At 36.0% G+C, this 24,119-nt stretch overlaps 1 protein-coding gene across 2 annotated transcripts in view; it reads right to left on the bottom strand.

The window, feature by feature from the left end:
- Positions 1 to 24,119, bottom strand: part of SLC41A2 (solute carrier family 41 member 2) — a 58,368-nt gene that overhangs the window by 31,990 nt on the left and 2,259 nt on the right. For both annotated transcript variants that reach the window (XM_084505507.1, XM_084505508.1), the window contains exons 2-6: positions 16,898 to 17,642; positions 13,919 to 14,026; positions 8,112 to 8,183; positions 7,065 to 7,209; positions 4,963 to 5,109 (exon numbers count right to left, since the gene is read on the bottom strand). In XM_084505507.1, coding sequence (XP_084361633.1) covers positions 4,963 to 5,109; positions 7,065 to 7,209; positions 8,112 to 8,183; positions 13,919 to 14,026; positions 16,898 to 17,452 — 1,027 coding nt within the window. In that variant the 5' untranslated portion in view covers positions 17,453 to 17,642. The remainder of the gene's footprint in view (positions 1 to 4,962; positions 5,110 to 7,064; positions 7,210 to 8,111; positions 8,184 to 13,918; positions 14,027 to 16,897; positions 17,643 to 24,119) is intronic.

The raw sequence follows: 24,119 nt of genomic DNA on the forward strand, positions 1-24,119 counted from the left end.
TGAAGACATGACGTGAATCAGCTAACAGATTCAATTGGTTTCAGCGTTTAACGGACAAGTTAGTTTACGATAATTGTCTCAGGAAGGAAAATGATTAGATTATCTCTGAGGATGCGATTCACGGAGTAATTTAGAAGTGCAGACACAGTCCTTTCCAGGGCATTAAGGCAGAGCTGTTAACCTGGTGCCATTCAAATCCGCAGCTCTGATGGGTTTGTCATTATTTTTGAAACAGCCAAATGATTTTTTAAAGAGATTGTATATATGATGGGGGACAAATGAGATGTTTAATATGCCCCTAACCTGGGTAAGTATGCTACCATCCTTTTTCCTTGCCTCTTCTAGGCATGCCATGAAGCATCTGCTGTACACCTCTGTTACAAACAAGCAGAAAACATTTAAATAAATAATTTCACCCTTTCAGGCCTATTATTTGAAAACTTCACATAGAGCTAGAACCTTCCATCTTTGCCAGCACACTTGAGTAATCAGGCTAGTAAATTGTAGGGGAAACTCTTTCATTCAGAGGACAGTCCAGAGGTGGCCTCAACCCGTGTCACTACTAGCTCATAAACCGTGTACTTCCTTATAACATTCCCTCTGCGCTTGTTGCTCTACTTCAGAGAAAGCAGGGAAGTGGCAGAAAGAGCATAAGGACATCTGTGCTGAGTGAAGCCAAGAGTCTCATCTAGACCAGCATCCTGTTTCTGACCATGGCCAACAGTTAAGGCTTGTGGAAAACTGGTAAGAAAACTGCAGGTTTACAGCGATGCTTCTTTCAGTGTGCTCTGCCAGGTTTTGCTGCTCTTTGCCTCACGGATGGGATTTCATCACTCTACTTTCTATCTGCATCTTTCTCTTCAATACTCGTCCATAGATTACTCTCTGATTAATTTATCCAACAAGGTGTTTTTTTTTTTTTTTTTAAATCACTTTGGTCCTCCTAATACATGCTGGCAGTAATTTCCACATCCCAGTCATATACTGTGTGAAAAAGTTCCTGTAACATTTAAAAAATAAAACAAAACATTGTTGCCTGATCATTTTCTGAATGCCTCTTCCCTGCCTTTCACTGCTTTATATACTTCTCCTAAACTGAAGCTCCTACAAACTTATATTCCTTGTTACTATTTCATAGTTCAGCTAAATCTTGGAAACCACACATTTGCAAGGGCTTTGTGGGTTGTTCTTACTTTAGAAAGACTCTCTGTTTCCTAAGAGAAGAAAATACAAAGACATTGAACAAATATAAAGAGCAGAAGCAGTCATTTTAGTGATAATTAGATAATTACTGATATCACCAAAAGAGAAACATTTCTAGAAGACCATATAGAAAGAAAAGTGGGAGTAACTCTTAGAAGCATACTTGAGAGCACTACTTCTTCCTCCTACACGTGTGTGTGATCTGCTTTTCAGCCGCAGTGGCTTGATACAATGTGAGTGTACAGCTGTAAAAATAACAAAGGACCAATTCAAGCTGGCCACACTTCTTACGTTATTCCTCTAAGAGACATTAGGTCACCTGTAACTAGAAATGTAAATTTCTAAACAGACGTGAAAAGAAGAAAGAAGAAAGTCCAAGTTTCTTTCCCTATCTTCTCATTGAGTTTGAGTTTTTGTTGTTGTTTTTGGTGGTGGTAGTGTGTTTTAAGAATAAATAATATTTTAGGAGAAACTGAAATATTAGTAGTAATTATTAAATTTTTAAAAATAAGAAACATGCTGTGCTAAATTTATGTAAAGCACAGGAAGCAATACTAGATGTATTCACAAAATGACATATATTGTTTACATGCAAATGACAAATGTAGCTGCTATTAAAATCCAATTGTGTGCCATACCAGTGCACCTAACTATGTTTTTCCTGTAACCAGAACTGAAAAAAATTGAAAGGAGTAGAAGAAGGTGTTTAAAAACAGAATCACTATTAGAATCACTATTTCTCATTTACAGTATTTGAGTCTCTGTGGATTCAACTTAAGCAATTTTATAGAGAACATTACAATGCTCCAAAACTAATATTTGGAAGGAAAAGCTCTAGGAAACAAATTAAACATCACTGGTATGTTCATTATAAAGTTGTTTGCAGAGTAAAATTTTAAAAGACAAAATAGTGTGACCTATGTAGCACAAGTGTCTAAGAAACCTCACTTGGAATACTTACTAGCTGAAATTTAAAGTGTAAGTCCAACATTAATGACTCTAAACCAGGCACAGCCCTGGCAAGAAGAAATTTAACCATAACCGTAGCCCCAATCTAATCTTAGCATTAACCCAAGCTTGGCATCTTCTGCCAACTCCACAGCTCCCCATATAGGTAGTACATGCCTTCCAGTAATCCTGGCCAGCTCTCTGCTGCCTTCCATCCAGCCACTATAGCAGCTTCCCTGGCACTTCACTGACCAGCACATGTTCTAATTTTGAATTGAAGTCAAATCAACCATATCAACTGCAAGGACCTGAAATCTCTTTTATGTGGAATAACCCTAAGCTACAGTCTAGTAGAATTCCTACTAGCATTTGGGGCATAACAATAAGTCTAGAAAAACAAACTTTAATGAGCTAAATTAATTATTATCCCAGCCCTAGCATTAGCAACAGACACTACATTTTATGCAAATAGGTGTTTCTCTGCTGTTCTCCTCACCAAAAAAAAAAAAAAAAGAAAGAAAGAAAAAGGAAAAAAAAAGTTAAAAGTCTTTTGTTTTTCATTATAAGTCTATAAAGTCTTTAAAGACTATAAAGTCTTTAAAAGCAGTATTTAAAGGAAGTATTTGAGAATTAAGTTACTTTATTAGAATATAGATTTAAAAACACATTAAAATATAGTTAATAAATACACAGTACAATTTAAGTTTTAACAAAAATATATAAAATATTAAAAATGGATGTATTGTACACTGATGCATTTAAGATGACACGTTTAAAATATGATAAATCAAATACCAAAAATATAGAATTGTAGGTTGAAAGTGAAGAAATGAAACGGTAAGTCACTCCAAGGTAGCTTGAAACTTATTTACATACCTTTTCTGATTGATGTTGTAATATTTACATAAAACAACTCATTTTTTTTTAAACGAAAAAGACTTGAAAAATGAGCACAGATGTAAAGAATTTATGCAGGGATGTCAACATATCTGGTAAAACTATCATGAACAGTACAAAATTTGTACTGTTTGTATAGTACAACAGTGCTATATTGTACTACAATTGCCCATAGTTAAATATTTTAAAGTACAATATACTTTAAGCAGCTTCTCTGGAAGGAGTGAGCTGCAGTAATAATTTAATTTTGAATATGTTTCTGAACAGTCTTTTTCTCCTGCAAGAAGATGTTCTCATACTTTTTGTTTCTTCATGGGGAATAGAGGAGGATATGAAGAAACAGGAAGAAAAAGATTGATTTTCAAGTTCCTCTTTCTCATTTTCCAAGCTCATATCTCTTTCTCTGACAATCAAGAATTTCACTACATCTGCCAAAATACAAACATGTTTTTAATGATAATAATTATTGGCATATTCATTTTTAGAATTCGTCTTGTGGCAATGAACCTTGTTCAGTAATCTGCTCCTTTATGAGAGTAGGATTTAGACACTTTGGGGCCTAGAAATCAGAAAGCCAGTTTTCTAAGGGACTATAGAAACATGCAAATAGCTATTAGAAGAGAAGAAAAGCAGACTGTAAAAAAAAAAAAAATTAATTAATTTGGACCTGTTTATGTGTAATTCCCCTATAATTCATAGCTATAAGTGGGAAAATAAACAAATAGTGAAGAACTTCACCAAGAAGCCAGAGAGAATTCATGCATCAGGCAGGATTAGATCATTGTTTTCTGTAGTCAGTAGCCAAGGAAGGCCTTTCCTTTGCTGCTCAGCTTTTCACAGCAGTTATTCATTTTTTCACCTTTCATGGAAGAACTGCTGTTCTGAAGAAAGCTAAAGCTAAATTTTCAGATTTACGTTTGAAATATATTCACCAAGTTTATTAGACAAAACAAAACAAAGAAAACCAAAGACAGTCAGATCATTATTTGGAGAAGCTGGAAGTGGTTACGTTGTTCACTGAAAAGCAGAAGGAAACGGTGGGAAAGCTTGTAAAATCACGCTTGGGACCAGGGAACAAGAGGGAGACATGGAAGTGTCAGTGAAACAGATAGGAAAGAGTGGGGAATATATATAGGAAGCAGGAGTAGGGAAGCTGAGGAAACAAGGAGGTATTGCAGTACTTGATAGGAATCAGAAGGAAACTCATTTTGCGTAATTCATTTAAAAGTCATAGCAATCACAAAGCACAAATTGATCTAAAATTATGCTTCACTTCTTTGAATACATACTTGTAATCTTGCTATTGTTACTTATGTTATTTAAATTATTGCCATTTTGATTTCCAAGCATATGTATAGTTGCAGCTCAAGATATATTTGAATGGTGTCTAAAACCACACCCTACCAAAAAAAAAAAAAAAATGTCAAAGCAGAGCTCATCTCCTGTAAAGTAGCTGATTGAGATACCCAATTTAACACCTTCCCCTCAGTGCAAAAGGACAATTAAATAAGGCTCTGGGAAGCAAATAATTGATTCAGAGATCGGCATCCAAGAAAACCTGGGTGAAGACAGCTTCCCCTCTCCTCTCACCCCAAAAGAAAGAGGACTAAATTCGGCAGCTACAATTTCTAATTCACGTGTAGATTGGCTGTGATACTATGAGAGTCTTTTGCCTATTACAAGACTGTGCCAAGACAGTGGTTAGTGATTAGATAATAATATAGTGATTAGATAAAAAGAAAGCGTATGATAAAATGTTGAAACCAAAGATCATTCAATCATTCAACAATATAAAGGTTGTCAAAAAACATGTCAGTTTAACAAATTTTCGAAGCTTCTCCTTCCCTGCCTTCTCCCCACCACCCCCACCCAAGAAAGGCTTCTAGGGAGATATATACTTAGAAATATACTTACCAAGGCAAGTATAAAGACCCTGACTTATCCATGCTAGAATAGCAAGAGTGATAAGATCTCCAAAACTTGCTGCTATCGGAGTGGCAACATTGTCAGGATTAATACCAGTTTTCTTTGATCCAACAATAACTCCAACCATTATTATTCCTAGAGTCAATGAAGAAGAAAGTACAGTAATCATATCTACTGTTGTAATCCCATAGGAAATTTCAAGATAATGGCAATTTCAAACCTAATAAATAAGAAGTCTGTGCTTTTGTCCCGGGATGATCATTCTTCTCACCTAACTGATTTCTGCATTTTTAAATTTTAGCCATTCTTAAAAACTAAGTTAGATATTTGAAAAAAATCCAATAAGTACGCAAAAAAATTGAGCCATCTGTACAATCAACTATTTTGCTTATGGTTAGAATTAGCACAACTGAAATCGTAAATCAACCACTTCCTGAAGAAAAAATATTCAGTGTATTATTTCTACACTCCATTAACTTTAGCTGACTGAAATTTAAATGGCTCCACAGTGAAAACAACATAAAATTCAATACTTGGATGTCAGATATTGTGCAAGGTTTCCAGCTAAGTACTCAACACCAAAAGTCAAGAAGCTACACAATAATTTAAACTGAAACTAGGCAACACATGAAAATGTAACTTGCTACCCACTTAAAGCATTACAAATTGAGGCTATTGGTTTCTATTTTTTTTCCTACATACACCAACGCTAACTTTTAAAAAGACATTTCCCTACAGAATGGTTACTAAAAATAAAACTCACATTGCTATTAACATCCTTCTTTGGTATAACTTGACGTAATTTACCCCTCATCATACAATACACAAAAGCACTTCAACTGTGTATACTATTCCTCATGTTATTTTAAAGAATTTTTGAAGAATTGGTATTACAAATTTTCATGTATTTTAGCAAGTAATATTATGTATTGTAGGGTAAATGAGTTTACTTTCAGAGAAATTGCCTGAAGAGTTACACTCCAAGAAACTTACAAAAGAAAGAACTGAAATGATCTTGTTTGATCACAATATCTGAAAAGCACCTGTTTCATGCATAGGAGGCAGAAACTTAGAAAGTAATTTCCTGTGCTGGCCTATCACCAGATAACATTAAAAATTTCTCTTCATGTCCAGCTTATACATAAGTGGAAAAAACACGCTCATGTTCCCCTGTTCTCTTGCTGCTCTTCATTTTGTTACATGATCAAATTTAATGGCTTTGGAGTCACTAAAATGTATGCTCTTAATTTCATGCCAAACATTAACAATTTTGCACTTTTCACTTAATTAAGCATATCAAATTAGTAAAAAGGAAGCTAAACATTTTACTTGATTTGCTATTACTAAGACTACTGATAGCAAATTTTCATTAAGAATATGTCAAAAATAGAGGAACCTTTTTTTTCCCCCTTCATGTCCATTAAATACCATATTTTACAGTTAAATATGTCCTGACAATTGGCAAGAGAAGCTTAATTTCATCACGACATGTGGCTCCAGGCAGATACATTGGCACTGTTTGTAGAAGGGGACTTGAACTTAATCCAGAACTTTCAGATAGCAAGCCAATTTGTTAATTTCAGAAACAAAGCAAAACACAAAATAATATATAAGCAGCATGGATAGATAACCAGGGAGTTTGGATTCAGCTAAGTTAATATCCGAGTTCACTTGAGCTTATTTACAAATATGTTCCATGCATGATCTGTTAAGAACATACATGTACTTTGTACATCAATTAATATAGAAAGTAGGGGAAAAAGTTCTCCATCCTATTAGATGAAATCTAAAAACATACTTTTATTTTATTTTATTTTATTTTATTTTATTTTATTTTATTTTATTTTATTTTATTTTATTTTAGGCATGCTGAGGAGGTCAAGCAAATCAAACCTTTTCGAAAGAATATGACAGATAATGTAATATTTAGGCCTCTATGGAAACTGCAGAAGGGTTTTCTACCCTCAGCTGTGCTTCACGTGTATTACAGCTTGCTGGACTTGAATTGTTAACGAACAGAAACATAATACACACTCAGTATCCGCAGAGAACCAAATAACTGTAAAAAGTAACATATACACTTCTTTTACCTTGTAAAAGAGAAGCTATGAATGCAGTTGCTACACTGCTAGAACACAGGAGGATTGAATGATCAAAGCGGTATTTGCCCTCTGGAATCCAGCCCAATATAACTGCTGCCACTGCTGCCAGAAAACCAACTACTGTTGCCTGAACCTGGGAAAGAAAAGAAGGTGAACATTTGTTTTTTTTAGTGATCAGCGTTTCTTAAAAATAATTGAGACTTAGGAATATTGCAGAATCATTCTCTGTTATTCTTTCCTCCTATCTACATTTTTTTTGCAAGTTGTAAAGGGAGCATGCTCACCCACTCCGTATAGACAATGATAACCCTAGACGATTGAGAAGAAAAATCTTATGCTAGCAGAAAAGGCTTTACTGATAATTCAGAGGCCCAGGAATAACAAAAGTCAAATTAGGGAAAAGAGCTGAGGAATCACCAGAAGCCAAAGATGAAATGCCCAAAGAGGTTCCTAAGCCACTTAAAACAATGAAGTCACAGCATAAACATTTCAAGTATTTCTGAGTGTTTTTTTATAACATACAAGTATGAAATAGTTCTAAAAATTAAGAAATAGTTGCTCTGGAGAACAAACACTCCTTTGTTCAAATGACCCAGCTATTTAAAATATTATTTATTATCAAAAAGCTCCATCACATACTTTTTCTTTAAATATCAAGTCCAATGAAAATACAGCATTGAAAATATTTGAGAGGTTATGTTCAAGAGGTTTTGCTAAACCTGAATTTTTTCTCCAATTTTCCTTAGAAATGCTCTCTCAGAAAAAATTAAAAGGAAGTACCCTTGGTGCAGTCATGAAGAATACTTTACCTCTTCTTGTGATACATATAAGCTTATACTGTTTTAGAGAAGAACCACACCGTACCAAAAAGAGAAAGAAAGAAAAAAAACAAACATACAAAACCCCTGTATGTTAAGTATGAAACAGTGTAATAGAGGTAGTTTCCTGTTAACATTGTTTGTCTCTATACTTGATTGACTTTTAAAATAACTTAGTTCATCTAGAAAAGTGAATCAAACAAGTCAATTTATTTACCTGTTTTAAGGCCAAATTGCCAATTATTAGGTTCCATTTCTCAATGGGAGAATCCATTTTTCCAATATTTACCTGTCAAAATTACAGGAGAAATTTAGACGTTTGGGTTTAATCTTACATTTCTTAGAAAATGCACTAACAAGGCAGAAAAACACAAATAATTCAGCTCTCACCAAAAGATGGACATTTTGAAAGCAAGTGAAAACTGTGCTGCACTTTTTCAAGTTAAGCATTGCTGTTGATTTAAAATGGTATTCACACTAGCTATCCAAGAGCAGCTAAGCTTGATGCAGTTTTACACAGTAACTTGTTTAACATTAGCTTATTGTGCAAGACATACTAGCTGCCTTGTGTTCCAGGAATGGCCAGGCAACACCAGTGTTTAGATCAGTGGCTGGAAGGGAAAATGCTCAGTGTTCAGTCACTTTAAACTAAGCTTGTTTTTGTGGTCCTATGAGCCAATAAAAAAATGCACAACTACGCAGTGTATGGACACAAACACTCTCATGCAAGTGTTTTAATTGACTGCAGTGGAACTACTTGCATAGCAAAACTGCAAGTGGTTACAGACTTATGATGCTTTAAATGATATAGGTCCAGTCTTAAAGCAGTAGCTGAAAAGACAGCAAATGAATTATTCTAAAAAATGAACAAATACAATATTTTATAATGTATTTCAAACCTGTATTTTTTGAGTTAGAGGACAAAATCTGAAGATGGTACGTACCACTGCAGTATAATGATATTTAAAATAACTATCTTCTTGCAAAAATGGATTAAATTTTAGCATAAGTTTCAGTGGTGTTTCCCATACAATCCTAACCTACAAGATACTTTATATTTCTCAAAATGTAGGAAGTCTTAATGCATATTTTCCCTCTTTTTATAGTTTCTTTATGATCAGTTTTATACTTCAATTTCTTTTCCACTTTGTTCCACTTTGTGATATTAATGAGTTGTGAGGAACTAAGTATTAAAAGAAATATCAGCTTAAGAAAAGGAAATGTAATAAGACACTTTATCCCAATCTACACTATAAATACTTTACAGTGTTTGAAGTACAATCAAAGTTCCACAAATATATGCATTAATTTTAAGTACTACATCAATATTTAAGGAAACTTGGATAAGAATTTCCCTTGCATCATTCTGAAATATATATACTAAATGAATTATACGACAGGTTATAGACAGCCTCACTTTTTTTGTTCTTCAAAAAACTTTTTGGAAGAAAAGCACCCTATCAAACCAGTAATCTTGCAAAGAACTTAATCCAGGCTTAGAGAGAGCTGCTACCAGAAGGCATAGTTCTTTTTCCCCACTATCATCCACACATTCACCTTGTCTTTCTTGAACCAGGTCCACCAATTTCATGAGTGAGTTCACAGGAACTTACAAGTCAAGCAGACTTGCTTGACGGTTTGATGAAAAACACTCTTTCTTGTGGAGTAAAAAGATTTGTTTATTTTTTTTACAAAATGATCTGATCCATCCGTGGTTCCACAAATGGGGTTTGGAAGGAAGAAGGAGAGAAGGAGCACTCCTTTCAGTTGAGACCAGATTTATTGTAAGACTTTGGAATACACACACCTAAACAAAAGGCTTATAAAGTCTATAAATTATAGTCAAATTGCTAATGCCTAACACCAGTAACACATAGTCAAAACAAGAGAGTCTGCATAAAGTTTACAGGGATGTCTGGATGAGTGGTTCTTGTTTCTTTTTGTTTTCATTTATTTATTTATCTATTGTTGTTATTGTTTTCACTTCCTCTTAAAAAAAAAGAAAAAGTAGTAGGGAGAAAAGGCAGCAGTGTGAACTGAGACAATGAGAATGACTCAAACAACAAAACTACGCTGAAGAATACAAAACACACAATATAAATAGTATGCTTGAATGGGCAGTTGGCCTAAGCACGTCTCATACACTGCTGCCAGCACAGCAGTGGGATAAGAGAGAATTTCACATCCATACCAACACTGAAGAGAAGTACAAGCTACACCCTGAAGTTGATTGAAACCACAAAGATGATTAGTTTACAGCCCCAAGAGCATAGACACATACACAAATTCAGCTGCAATTATAAGCTAGCTGAGCAAGAAGGGTATGAATTAGTTCCAGTGCTGACGTCATGCTGGAAATGTCTTCCTCAAAGGCAAGCTATTCACAGAGACACAGTCTTGTATTTAGTGTGTACTTGGTGGGGAGCTGGTGTCAGCAAATTTAAATCAGAGGAGAGAAGATTAATCATACAACTCCCCCCAAACTCATACTCCCTCCAACTGCTTAAATATGCCCTGAATTAATATACTCCTCCAGTTTTCACTTAGGATGAGGATGACAGGAGCAAAGGTGAGATGGCTGAAGAGCGTGCAGGTCAATGAAGTTAATGTGAGGAGTGCAAAGGCCAGAATAACCTATTTCATGGAGACCCAGGAGATCTGGCATGTAAAATGCAGGTCCAGTATCAAGGTTTTTGATGGAAGTGTTCAGTAGGAATGATACAAGATGATATTGCACCTGTTTTTAAACCTGGGGGAGGCAGAGCAAACAGGGTGACTGTTCTCAATTCTCATGTGGCAACAAAGCCCAAACTAAGTTCAAGTTGTCACCTGTACAAAGTTACAAGTAACACGTAACATGTCCAATAGCATTTTTTGTGTGTTTGTATGTGTTTTTTTTTGGTGTGTTGTTAGTTGGTTGGTTGGTTGGTTGGTTTAGAAGCATTACAGAGTTCTTTTGTATTGGTTTGCCTTTGCAGTAGCTCTCAGAGAGGATATGGCAGGCTCACAGAGCTGTGCTCATTGCAACTGATGTTAAGTATGGGTGAAAACACATAAAAGAAAGTTGCAAGGTTCTCTGCAGGATAAAATACATTTTTTTCCCTGTTTTCTGATATGTAAAAACTGTCTTTTTTTTTTTTTTTTTTTTTTTTTTTTTTTTTTTTACATTAACCTGATAATGAACGATCTATATTGTTCTTATTTTGTATAATGTTGTTCTTGTAACTCTCCACTATGTTGTGCACGTGTGCATGCACACTCACCACAACATTTTCTGATGAGCTCTTCAGCAGCTAAAACAAATTAGAGCCACCATTGGCAAAAAGGAGAATGGTCACTGAACTGTGGCAAAGCCCCTGCTTCCTTCCCATGAAGGATGTGCAACGAACTTACAATATGACTAAGGTAATCCTGGAAAGTATTTCAGTCATCTATGTAACCTACTCCAGGTAGCTGGGTCAGACAAGGAAGTTGGAGGCATCAGAAAACAAGCAAACGAGAAAAAGAAACCAACACAAGTCTGTTCATACAAAGCTGAGAAACAGTTTGGTGTTGGTGGTGCTATGACCATGACATCAGGAAACACCAAAGAAACCAAAGCTCCTACATGCCACAAAACATTGTCTGAAGAAACGTACACTTCACTGACCTCTTCTTAGCCACCTAATTTACCTTCATAATAGCAAGCTGCAAACAGAGGTGGCTAACCTGGTTTTGCCAAGCCAGATATGGCAATTTCTTGTATTGAGGTGAGGGGAAGCTTTTCATGGCATGCTTGAATAAAACCTACTGAATCATCAGCTGATTTATGTCTTGATGAGATTTAATGACAGTGGTAAGTGGCCCTGGCAATACTCCTCAAACTAACCCTTTTCATATTGGGCTGTCGTTAGGAGGGTTGGGCTTCAGATGGCCAAATTAGCTATGACAAATCACATTCAAGACATTTGCAGATCACGTTATCACAGTTACTGGGATACTTTTAAGAATGCCATTCTGGGCTGAGCAGAAGTGTCCTGAACCTCATGATGTCAACTTCAATCACTCGTAATATCAGCTTAGCAACTGAACATGCAGCCAATGTTGTGGAAACTCTAGTACCAACTTTTATGTGTGAGGGGGAACAACTCCTGCATTTTTGGTAACATTCAACGGATGATACAAACTGGGGCTAATGTTCCCAGTGCAGACAAAGGGTCTATGTGATCCTTTTCCAAATGTCCCCTGAGAGCTATGAGTTTCACAAATGACATGGCGCTGGTGATGACGGGGAAACCAACCACTGACTGGCCCAGAGAATATGTGCTGGAGGCATGATCTGACAAAGGTCAAGGATGTAATTTGGACAAAGAATTAAAGATCCCATTAACAGAAACAGAAGAGGTCAAGATGATTCTTAACATCTTTTTAATCTTTCAGTTAGGCACTAGTAGATATTGGGCTTCCCTGAATGTGCTTTTCGCTGTGAAGTACAATCACTTTCAACCCTCAAGACCATGAGCTGTAACAGTAAGGAGCAAATTAAGCAACATGTCAACCCAAAAGAAAGTAAGGTAGAATATAAATTTATGTGTGACAGTTAAAGTAGTAAGGTTAAAACAGAAATTATTTTTAAGAAACAGGCAGAATACACAGAAGAGTAACAGCATTAAAATCAGACAAAGCAAAACTGAATAGCTAAGGCTGCTACTGACAAAGATGCAGTACATGTCAATTTTTACGCATGAAAGAAAGGCTATGGGGCAAAACTCACTAGTTTCTGTAACAGGCATGACACCAGCAAACCTTCACAGGGCTGCTAAGGTTATGTCCATCACAGTGTGCATTTGGACAATAACTCAATATAATGTGATAATGAAATGTATTAATGACAGAAACCTGGGAGGCATTGTCAATACGAAGCATTGAAATATACAAAAACTGAGTGACCTTGAGGATTACAGCAATGGAAACAAATGAAATTCAACAGTAGAAGTGCAAGGTTATGCACTTACTGACTAACAATATTTATGCCAGAAGATGGGAGAAACAACTGGAAATAGCACAAAAGGAGAAATACTAGGACACAGCAATTGATTACGAAGTAACTATGAGGTCTAAACCCGACACTGCTCAGAAAATAAATCCATATAAATGAGAAAGTTTCAAGAGCAATTTTCAAAGGAAATAGGGAAGTGCTATTCTACAATGCCATAGCAAGGTCTCATTTGGAGTTACATACACCTGTGACCAAACATTTTATAGTAAGATTCATTCAAGCAGCAACAGGCAGAGAAAAGAAGCCTTGCTGGAAAATGGAAAGTTTATCTTAGAAAGGTAGTGTCTTACAGTATCCAGTTCAGGTACTACAAATAGTTTAGTCGCCTAATTAGTTTATAATAGTTATTCACACACGTAGAAATATTTACGCTAAAGTAATACGGATTGCTTGGGCTAGAAAAATGAAAGTACGGAACATCTCTGAAGATGTAGAAAGGAGCTATGACAAATACATACAAAAGGAGACTGAAAATAAAACAATTATGCTATGTTACAGTGCTGACCCCCACACACCAAAAAAAAAAAAGATCAAAAAATAAATAAAATTATTTAGCAAGAAAGTAAAAAAAAAATAATAATCTTACAGTTTGATCAATAAAAGTCTGGAGTAGCCATTTGAGAAATGTTTTATTTTGGTGTCAAGAGGTCTTTGGAATAATATATTCAAAATATTCATGTTAGCATATTCAAGCCCCATCAAGGCCAAAGACATCTGCCAACCTGACAGAATACAAATGTAAATCTCAGTAATCTACTTTATCTTTTTTGAATGATGACTCAGAAGAGAACAAACAAGTAAAATTTTGTTATGTAAAGATTGGAAGACAGTTGTCTTTTTAACTTTGCCAATTTAATAACAGATTTAAAGAGCTCCCGTAAAAGCCAGATTAAGCCATAAACATAAAACACTAGAGTTCCAAAGATTTGTTTTCAAAAATTTACAACACCTATCTGAAGGGGGAAGGAGAAGAGAAAGTTACTTACAGCAGTTGACAGCCGGGATGCCAAGGTCATTTCCAAATTTCCTTTGAGACCAAGAAGTGCAGGAACCAAGATAAAAACTTCAGTAACATTCTTGAACACATCCCAGTGCTATTTAAAGGATACAGTGGGAAAAAAATCAATTGAAAAATTCTCTAATTCTCTTTAGGCCTTCTTTAATGTAATGCCAAAAATTCTGTAACTCATAATTAAAGTCTCTATAAAAATCGATCTTTGAATATTAGACCTAAAAGTCTTTAAAGCAAGAACTGTTATCTATCTAGATAATATAGAATTATGACTGCCTACTACGGTTTCAAAGACCAGAATACCAAAAGCAAGAGATACAAAACTTCCTAAATTATTGCGTCTCCACTACTGTACTTTCTTTGCATCTTTTAAATAAAGACTAAGCAAAGGTCATTGGAAATTTTTATTCTTCCTGTTGTATAAGCATTTATTTCTTACTCTCTCTGAAAAGAGTTCAAGTACTTAATCTGTTTGATGCATGTAATTTCTGTTTGTATAGTGCATGTTAATTTCTGCCACTTAAATTATGCTACTACTTCAAAGCCACCATCAGAAAAAATATATGAAATTTAATAACATTTATTTTATAGCAGAAAGCTAGAGCTAAATGACAAACCTAGTTAAAGAGAGATAATTAATTTGAAGTTTTTTAATGATTTTAAAATAATGCCACGTGCTATGACTGCTTTTGAAAACTGCTCTTAATTTACAGTATTTTCATCTTTTCTACTGCAGCTGTTTAGAAACCTCACGTAAAAAAGTGCAAGGAATAAGCTGTCAAATGGACAGAGCTTGTAAGTGAAAAAATGGCTCCTAACTCTTGCTTTTAAGTACGAAATTTTGAAGAATACAGATTTTCAAAACCCTGATTTTTTAAAGCAAATGAAGACGAACTCTAATATTTTTTGTGTGTGTTGTACACATTCTTGGTGTAGAAATATTCTACTCCTTCCTATGTCTGTCAATCGATGTATTTAATATGTAATCATGTATCAGCTTAAACTGAACTAAGAAAACCACAATGTAAATCATCTGTACATTCAGGAATTTGCAGCAGTTTGAAATATGATAGTAAATAGGATCAATTCTCAAATGTAAACAAGATCTCAGAATTTCCTGTATATGAATTCACGTATGTACTTACAACACAGAAAGAATAGCCATGAAAAGGTTTGTAAACAAACAAGCAAACACACAAGCTTAGAATGCTTTGTCTTCTTTATGTTTTCATTTTCAGAAGATTTTCTATCACATTTCAATACCCTGCTCTACTGACATCATAGTTTTATGCTTAGCTTAAGGTGGAAAAAGCTAACATTGGTTATTTATTTTTGTCACATTTCTCAGGGTAGGGGCGGGGAGGGGAGGGGAGGGGCGGGAAGGGAAGGGAAGGGAAGGGAAGGGAAGGGAAGGGAAGGGAAGGGAAGGGAAGGGAAGGGAAGGGAAGGGAAGGGAAGGGAAGGGAAGGGAAGGGAAGGGAAGGGAAGGGAAGGGAAGGGAAGGGAAGGGAAGGGAAGGGAAGGGAAGGGAAGGGAAGGGAAGGGAAGGGAAGGGAAGGGAAGGGAAGGGAAGGGAAGGGAAGGGAAGGGAAGGGAAGGGAAGGGAAGGGAAGGGAAGGGAAGGGACCTTAAGAGATCATCTAGTGCAACTGCCTTACCAATTATGGACTAACCAAAAGTTAAAAAATGGTCACCTCTTCCTTCAAGTGAACTTTAAGTATAGCTAAAGAAATTTATAGAGACAGAATGAAACAAAGCAAAACCAGATTGATTTCTCTACTGTCTTTTCAGTTTGAATAGTGTGGTTATTTCATCTGTTTGAATAATTTTTTTGTGCAGCTACTCATACAGAAAGAGGGAATGTATTAGATTAGTGTTTACAACAAATTTCTGGTTTTGAAAAAAAAAAATAAGGTAGGAAATAAAAGCAAATATAGCCTCCAAAAAGCAAAGAGTAGGCAAGAAAGTAATTTAGTCCATTAAGCCTTCCTTAGCTATTACTTTCTTCAGAATTTTCTTCAAGTATCACTGCACAAAAAATACTTCATAGGCAACTTTTATTTTTAACTCTACTGAAATGCTGCAAACACCTACAACTGTGTTAAGCTAGAAAGCACTCTTAAAATGTTCTCTATGATATAATGTTCCTATAAAAATGTTCCTTAACTCCAAAACAGGTTTTAAAAATATTATTAATGTAACTCTTAAAATTCAGAGAAAGTTGTATTTTATTTTAATCCTGAATAACTATCATCAGTTAAATCTGCTAGCACATATCTACCACAACTATATTTCAAGGTGGAAGTGACTTTGCAGCCCTGTTCACACCAATAATGTTTTTAACTTCAAGTGTTCTGTATACCTAACACTATATAAAAAAGTCACTTCCACTTGAATACTCAAAAAGCTCTAATACACTGCTTATGAATTTCATTCATTATATGAATTTAATGCACACTTTCACATACGCATTATCATAGACCAGATCTGCACATTATATCAGAAATTGCATAGACTTGAAGCACACATGGAAATGGGGTAATAAAATAAATTCTCCGATCTTTTTAAACACCTAGGCATTGTGGCGTCACAATTAATTATAATTTCCACTTAAAGCTGAATACATTTATTACTGTCGAACAAATTTTGAGCCAATGCATGTTTGTGATTATATTTCTATCTTCAGTTAAAGCAGATGGTAACAATTTTTTTTGTGTTTTGTTTTGCCAGCTCACTGTGGCTAACCAACAACTCTTACCAAGTCTTGAATGACTCCAAATGAAATATTTGAACTGTTTAAGACAATTTTTGGGGGAAAGGAGTTCATAAGACCAGAATCTTACACAGACCTAATTACCCCTAAATATAATGAACATTTACATTATCATGCCTTAGAACTATAACACCCACAGATTACCTGTAAAAAAAAATATCTTCCAAAGCAAATACCAACCTGCACAATATCCAAAACCATGCCGGCAGAAACAGTTCCAAATCCTGCTAGCAAGAAAGGTACAAGTATCTGCAATGCCATAATACTACTAGATTCTTTGGGTTGTTTTCTACTCCCTTCCACAATAATATCTTCATTACTGTCACTAGACAGGTTGTCTTCCTGCAGCATGGCATCTGTTTCTGAAGTGTCCATTCCATCACAGTAATTATAACTGGTAAAATCATCATATTTAGGGCTACAGCTAGTTGGGCTGTGTCCATTACTTCCATGGAAAGTTGGTTCTGCAAAGTGATGGTACTCTGTGTGCTGGTCAGATCTAACATTATAATTGTGTCCTGCTGGCTGTAATCCATCTTGCCAGATACCATTCACTTTTTTGTGTCTTTCATCCTGGTTTATTTGGTAAACCACAGGAACCATACTCAAAAGCAAATTCAAGAATTTATCAGACTGAATTGTACTAAAATTTATGGTCCAGTTTACAAAACCTTCTCTGTCATGAACTTTGCTGTTTGTTTTGGCAATGGTAGATCTGCCTTTACAGTTAGTCATAGTGCTACAGAAGTACAGGTCGGAAAAGCACTTTGTTCTTCAGACGTCAGCAAAGAAATCTTGTAGATGAGTCATCAACTGCCACGCTTGATAATTTTAAAACAGATAAACCAAAATGTTCCATTTTTGCATGCAAAAAGTTTTTTTCAGAGATCTTAGATCTTCAACGATTCCATAAGCAAGTCTGGATCTGGAAAAAAAAAAAAAAGTACATATAAAAACTTGAAAATATTTTAAATCTCTAGAGAAGGCATAAGATATTAGTGTAAATTTTTAAATCACCCTCTATCTCTTCAAAACAAGTGTTTGTAGACAAGCCACTCTCCTCCAACCCTCAACTACCTAAGCTGAAAGAAATTAGAAGGAAAAAAGAGAAAATTGGTTGGTGAGGAGGTTTCACAAATCAATGTACTTTCCAGTGAGAGAAAGATAAAGCAACGTGGACTGTAAGTGAATTGGTGAGGGCCCAACTTTTGCCTTCTTAAAGTCCAGAAGTCAAGCCATTAGGCAAGTGCTGTGTTTAGTCCTAGGCTTCCAGTGGCCTTGAAAGCAGTAGGTCCCCAGAGGAAACTGTTTGTGGAAGCTGCACAGGTGTGGTAAAACAGAGCCTACATGATGCACTGTGGTGCTGCCATTGTTCCTCATACCCTGTGCTACTGGCAGGGAGCACAGAAAAAAAGGGGAAAAAACACCTTTCAAAACAGATGTGGTAAGCCTGAAGTGATATTCTGGGTGACACAATCTTCATGTATTGACAGCCTCTGCTCCTCAGCCCTGTGAAATGATCACAAGCCAATATGGGCACATACAATTCAAAAGCACGCTGATTTAAGATCTTACTTACTGAATTTGTTCTGAAGCAAGCATATAAATTGGGTTAAATATAAAGAGATACTATATATAAAATAAAGCTGGATGTTTTTAAAGAAAATAATACAATAACAAGGAAAGAAGGCAGTAGTGAAATTCAGACCAACTCCCTGACTACAACTGCTTATATTTGTGTATAAGCTAAGTTTATATTAGTATATGTAGTATACCAGTGATTTAAAAATACACCTGCAGCACTATACTCATAAATATGGTATACTAAATTTTAGTTAAAATTAGAAACAAAAATTGTTAGGAATTAGGATAAATAAGAAAAAAATATATAATTTTGCACTAGGTTGCATGTATTTCCTGAAATATACTTTATTCTGAAGTCTAGTGACCACTAAAATATTATTACTTGCAATCTACTGACCAGATGTGGTCAGTTTGTTTTGTTTTCCGCAAGTCATCCAAAAACAATATATCTTATATGCTTAGTGTGATTTAATGTGCATTTATTTCTGATCTCAAATTGCTGTTAGGGTAGAATATTAAACAATAATATATAGGCAGTCTCAAGTCATTTGACATTTCCTCCATCACAAGCCACTTTGCTTTCCTCTTCTTTAGTTTTCATGTTGCAATAATAGTTACAGTAATTGACTAGAAGTACAACAGTATTCATTTTTCTCCAAGTTTTGTTGACCTGTATTTATTACTAGATTCTGTGAACACAAGTAAATCATTGGTACAAACAAAGAACAAAGGTTGGGCAGACTGAACTAATACAATGTTGGATAACACATTTCTACAAGCTCAAGAGAAAAAAATCTATGCAAAGTTGGAAAAAGTTACATTTTTACGAACTGCGGGACATAGAAATAAATAGTTTAGGGTTGGAGGATTTTTTATCCGTTTTCCTAAGAAAATAGGGCTCCTAACATCATGTATATGTTATGATGTCTATACTTCCCATCTCTCCATTTCAATGTTTTTAAATCATTCAATATTTTTGAAGCAATTTCAATTACATTTGACAGAAAATAGAGATGTCAAAGCTTTTACTTACTAGCAGCCTTACAGGAGAACCCGATTGGTGCCCTTGCTGTAAGGCACCTTCAAATGTGAGTTAGGATAATTTGCCTACATACAGCCACAGCAAGTCAGCTTCAAATTTCCTGCTGCTTACAGAATTACTTGTTTGGTTTTTGTCAGTGAGGAGACGACTCAGACTCAACATGAAGACTTTTCCTCTACCGATTGCATTATCCAAGAAAAATTCTGACCAAGAAAATAATATTTTAAAAGCAACAGCGGAGCTTATCGCTTGATTTAAAAAGAAGTTGAATTTTGCAAGAAAAACAAAACCAACATTTTTTTCTACATGTCAAAAAGAGGAACCAAGATTCCTGAAATATCTTTTTTGCCGCTCTGTAGTAGTTTGTGCTATGTTGAACCTTTTGTTATATATAAAAACGCGTAGGCCTCAATTCTAGTTTCCACACACATCATTATGAGGAACAAAACAACAAAATGACCTTTGTTGCTATCCCAGAGGAGCTCTAACCACAGTCAAAAATGGTGCTTGGTTATGTGCTACAGAAAGAGAACAAGAAGGAGCCATTTGGTTTCTGCCTGGCCCAAACAAGGGTAAGTAAAGAAAGTAAAAGAAAATATAAGGTGTATAAAAAAAAAAGACAAGCAGATGTGTCATTAAACTAGCAGCTTAACTATTATCAGCATCTGTGACAGCAGAGCTTCGTAGAAGGATTAAGAGGAATTAGAGAGAAGTTCATGGAAATGGTGGAAAATCAAGGTTTCAGGAAGGCTGTAACACAGGGTGCTGAAGGTTCCCAGCTGATTTATGAAGATGCAAAGCAGCAGATGAGTTCTGCCCAGAGAAAATATAAGATTGCTTAAGCCAGGTGACTTTCAGTCGATCACAAGAAGCATCCAGGTTAGAGACGAAAGAATTCAAGAATGGGATGTGGAACGAAGATAACGGGAAGTGTCCAAGATAAAAGCCACATAGCCCCACTCAGCCCCACTCTAAGGTTTTTTAGGGGTGGTGGGTTTAGTTTTTTTGTCTGAGGCAGAGCGGAGGAGTAAGAAATTAAAGATTTAATTTCATTCCCAGGGAAATACATTGAGAAAATTTCCCAATAGCTTTCACAAGGCAGAGTCTGGCTGTCATTGTGGTTACTCCAATGTCCTCCGGTCACATCAGCAGAGTGCTAGACCGCTGACTCATGGAAATTATTCATTTCTCTGGAACTCCAGCCAAAAATATTTGGGTTAATTGCCCATATCCTTATACCATATGGGGTTTTCTCTTTGTAAGTCTAAAGTCTATACTTTCTATTTTTTTAAGATATAGATCTTTTGGGGGTATTGTGGTTTAATTTAATATGAGAGAGTATTAACAAATAGAAATCACACCTAAAAGAACAAAGAAGGGGGACAGAAAAATGATCCAGTCAACTGTAAAAGTTATAAACAGGGAAAGAGGCTGGCCTGGGTGGCTAACAGTTGAAATAAGAAAGTACAAAGCAGTCTGGATGACAGTCATTTTTATTTTTCCTACCAAAAAGACCCGAAGTGCCAAAAGGAGGTAATGGTAAATGCTAAAAAATGAGAACTTTAGAAGACAAACTGAAAACTTACAAAATATGTAAATATGTATTATTGTAAATATACAATGAAGAGTAATTACATCTTTAGAGCATAAACAGAGGAAATAACTTTGAAGCCTTCTGAATGTAAGCATTTGTTTCTAAAAACCTGCTCCAGCACAGATAATCTTCCGAATGTCATCTGATACAATCATTTTATTCTGAGTTACAGGATGCTAATATTGCTGCAGTTTTAGTTTTTTGCTTGTACCTACAAAATGCTTGTACCTACTACATCTAAGGAACAACATGAGCTCAGGGATTAGAAGTCCCTAAGAAGCTTTATCATTGACAAGAACAATTGCGATTTTATTGTGTTGTCTAGAAAAGATATAGCCAGGTAAAGGAGCGAGCACTACTAGAATAACTCATGTGAAATAAAGAAGGTAAAAATATCAAAAATTGCATCAAAAAATGTGAGGAGATAAGTGAATCCGGTTTCTTGCCATATAATCAGGAGGTTACAGAGAAAGGTGAAGTAATAAAGAAGAAAAAAAAAAAAAAAAGAGATAAAGACAAAGATCCTTTGAGAAGTCAGAAAGCAGCCTCAATTTTATTATACTCAGCATGTTATATGTGAAATGAAAGGACACCTTGTCTTTCTGCCTACAAGCAAAATAACGAGCTCTGCCCAGAGGATGAATATAATCATTTCCAACTCGTTATTGTTTCCTAAATAGTTACATTTAATAGTTCCTTCTTTTCCTTCATTCATTTTATACCACATAACAATTACTGTGTGTTATTCACCTCTCTTTCTCATTCTTGCAGACACACACAAATAGGAAACAGTCATACCCTGCTGTGTGCTGAGGACATGTTCCTGAAAAGTGAGACACTTAGCAATCTGGCACACAACAAGGCAATTTTCTCCACGAGAATTAATACAACTAATGCATTCAGCAATTTTTGAAATACACACACAGAGACAGCATGTCTGATGCTGAAACTGGACAGGCAGGAGGAGATGGTGTGGAAAATACAGAGGACCACCAGCTGGAAGAGATGCTGATTTTTGGAAACGGATAGCTGCCTCAGGAAAATCTCTCATACTTCAGCCATGAGATTGAACACGACTGTTATCAGATTTTTCCATCCTTCACCTTTGATTGACTTGATTGGTTTTGTCACATCTGAGGAAGGTGAAGATCACGAGGAAAATGGCACTGTTCAGGAAGAGGCAGCAAGAATTGTCTCCGTTATTACCCAAACATTGCTTCAGTCAGGATTAAGTTCTCAGAAGCATATCAAGGAGGCTCTTACACACCTTCCCAGCACCTAAACCGACTGGGTTCTGCAGCTAAAAATTTGATCGTACAGCAATTAGACTGCTGACGGCTGATTCAAAGCATGAAAACAATCACCGTACTTTTTAAAGTACCTTCAGAAAAAGCAGGAGAGGGAAGAATGTTGAAGCACAGAATACAAAACTTTTCTAAAGTCAACATTGTGTCAGGCTAAAACAAATATTTATTGAAGTCTAAGGCTGGGAAAATTAATTTTCAGATTTCTTTCAGGGTCTGGCTAACAAAATGAAAAGATAACACCAAACTAAATAATACTGAGAGCTTTCACAGGATCCATATCTAATCATACCATAGTACCTGTTTTTCCTATAAGCTGCAAACAATTTTTGCAGGTAATTTTTAAGGCAATAATAATCTCTATGCTGCACTTCTATGTGGCTTACAATAAAACAGCATAGCTTAAACGTGTCTGAGAAACACCTCTCAGTACAAGAACAAGCCTTGGAAAGGGATATTCAGGCATGTTATATGAAACATTAATGAAATACTGAGCTTTAATATGTTGACATAATAAACTGGCAGGTACTACCTTAGAAAGGGCCTTTCTTTGGACAACAGACTATGTATGTGATAATTTCTTCCAGAGAAAATTCAAGACTCTAGCTTTGCTCATTTTCACACTTGTTTGTAATACACTCCTCTTCAAAACAGTCAGCATCCCATGCACATGTACAGCAATGGGAATTTTGCCACTGATTTAACTGAGGTTAGGATTTCATCATTTGAGACATGTCTCCAATTTAATTTATTAATTAAGGAGAGATCCTGGTGTTTCTGGATTTTAAATTTAAATCACCATATGTAAGTTTCATGGAGGAGATGTTGATAAGTGTTTTTAAATAGTTTTCTATACCAGCTTGTGTAGCTATTGAATATCTAGTGTTTGATTCGTTTCCCTTCATGGGCTGCTTCCACCTATTCAACACTGGGATAATTATGATGAAATGGTCACTGACATGTCTATAGACAGATATGATGAAGAAGATTACATGAGATGGCTTTGCTACCATTCAGAGGGACCTTGGCAGGCTGGAGGAACGGGACAAGAGGAATCTCATGAAGGTTAGCAACAGGAAATGCAAAGTCCTGATAGTGAGGAGAAATAAGGTCACACTCCAGCACAGGCTGGGAACCCAGCAGCTGGAAACCACCTGTACAGAGAAGACCCTGTTGAAGGACAAGCCGACCTTCAGCCAGCAGCATGCCCCTGCTGCAGAAAGGTCAAGAGCATCCCAGGCTGAGCACTGCCAGCAGGTGGAAGGAGACAATATTTCAGTGATCAGCCATAGTGAAACACGTCTGGAGTGCTGTGTCCAGTTCTGGGCTCCCCAGTACAAGTGAGACATGGGCATGGTGAAGCCAGTCCAGCAAAAGGTTATGAAGATGATTTGGGTATTGGGAGGATCTGATAGGTGAGGAGAGGCTGCGAGAGCTAGAACTGTTCAGCACCAAGAAAAAAATGCTCAGAGGGATCTTGCCAAGTGTACAAATAACTGGTGAGAGTGGTTGAAGCCAGACTCTTCAGTGGTACTGAGTGAAAGGATGAGAGGCAATGTACACAAATTTAAACACTTAAAATTATATTTATACATATACATATAAAAGAGGTTTTTGTTTTTGTTTTTCTTCCTCCTTTTGTTTTTCCCCACTGTGAGGGTGGTTGAACACTGTTCCAAGCAGGTTACAGAGTCTCCATCCTCAGTGATACAATCCAACCAGACAAGGCCCAGAGCACCCTGCCCTAGTTGACCCTGCGTTGAGCAGCAGTGGCTGATGGGGCAGTGTCCAGAGTTTCCTTCCAACCCCAACAGTTCTGAGATTCTGAAGTCTGGAATGTGCCATTTTAGGGGATTTTTTGTAGGTTCAGAATAAGAT

Source organism: Aythya ferina, assembly GCF_964211825.1.
Source record: "Aythya ferina genome assembly, chromosome: 1".
NCBI lineage: Eukaryota > Metazoa > Chordata > Aves > Anseriformes > Anatidae > Aythya > Aythya ferina.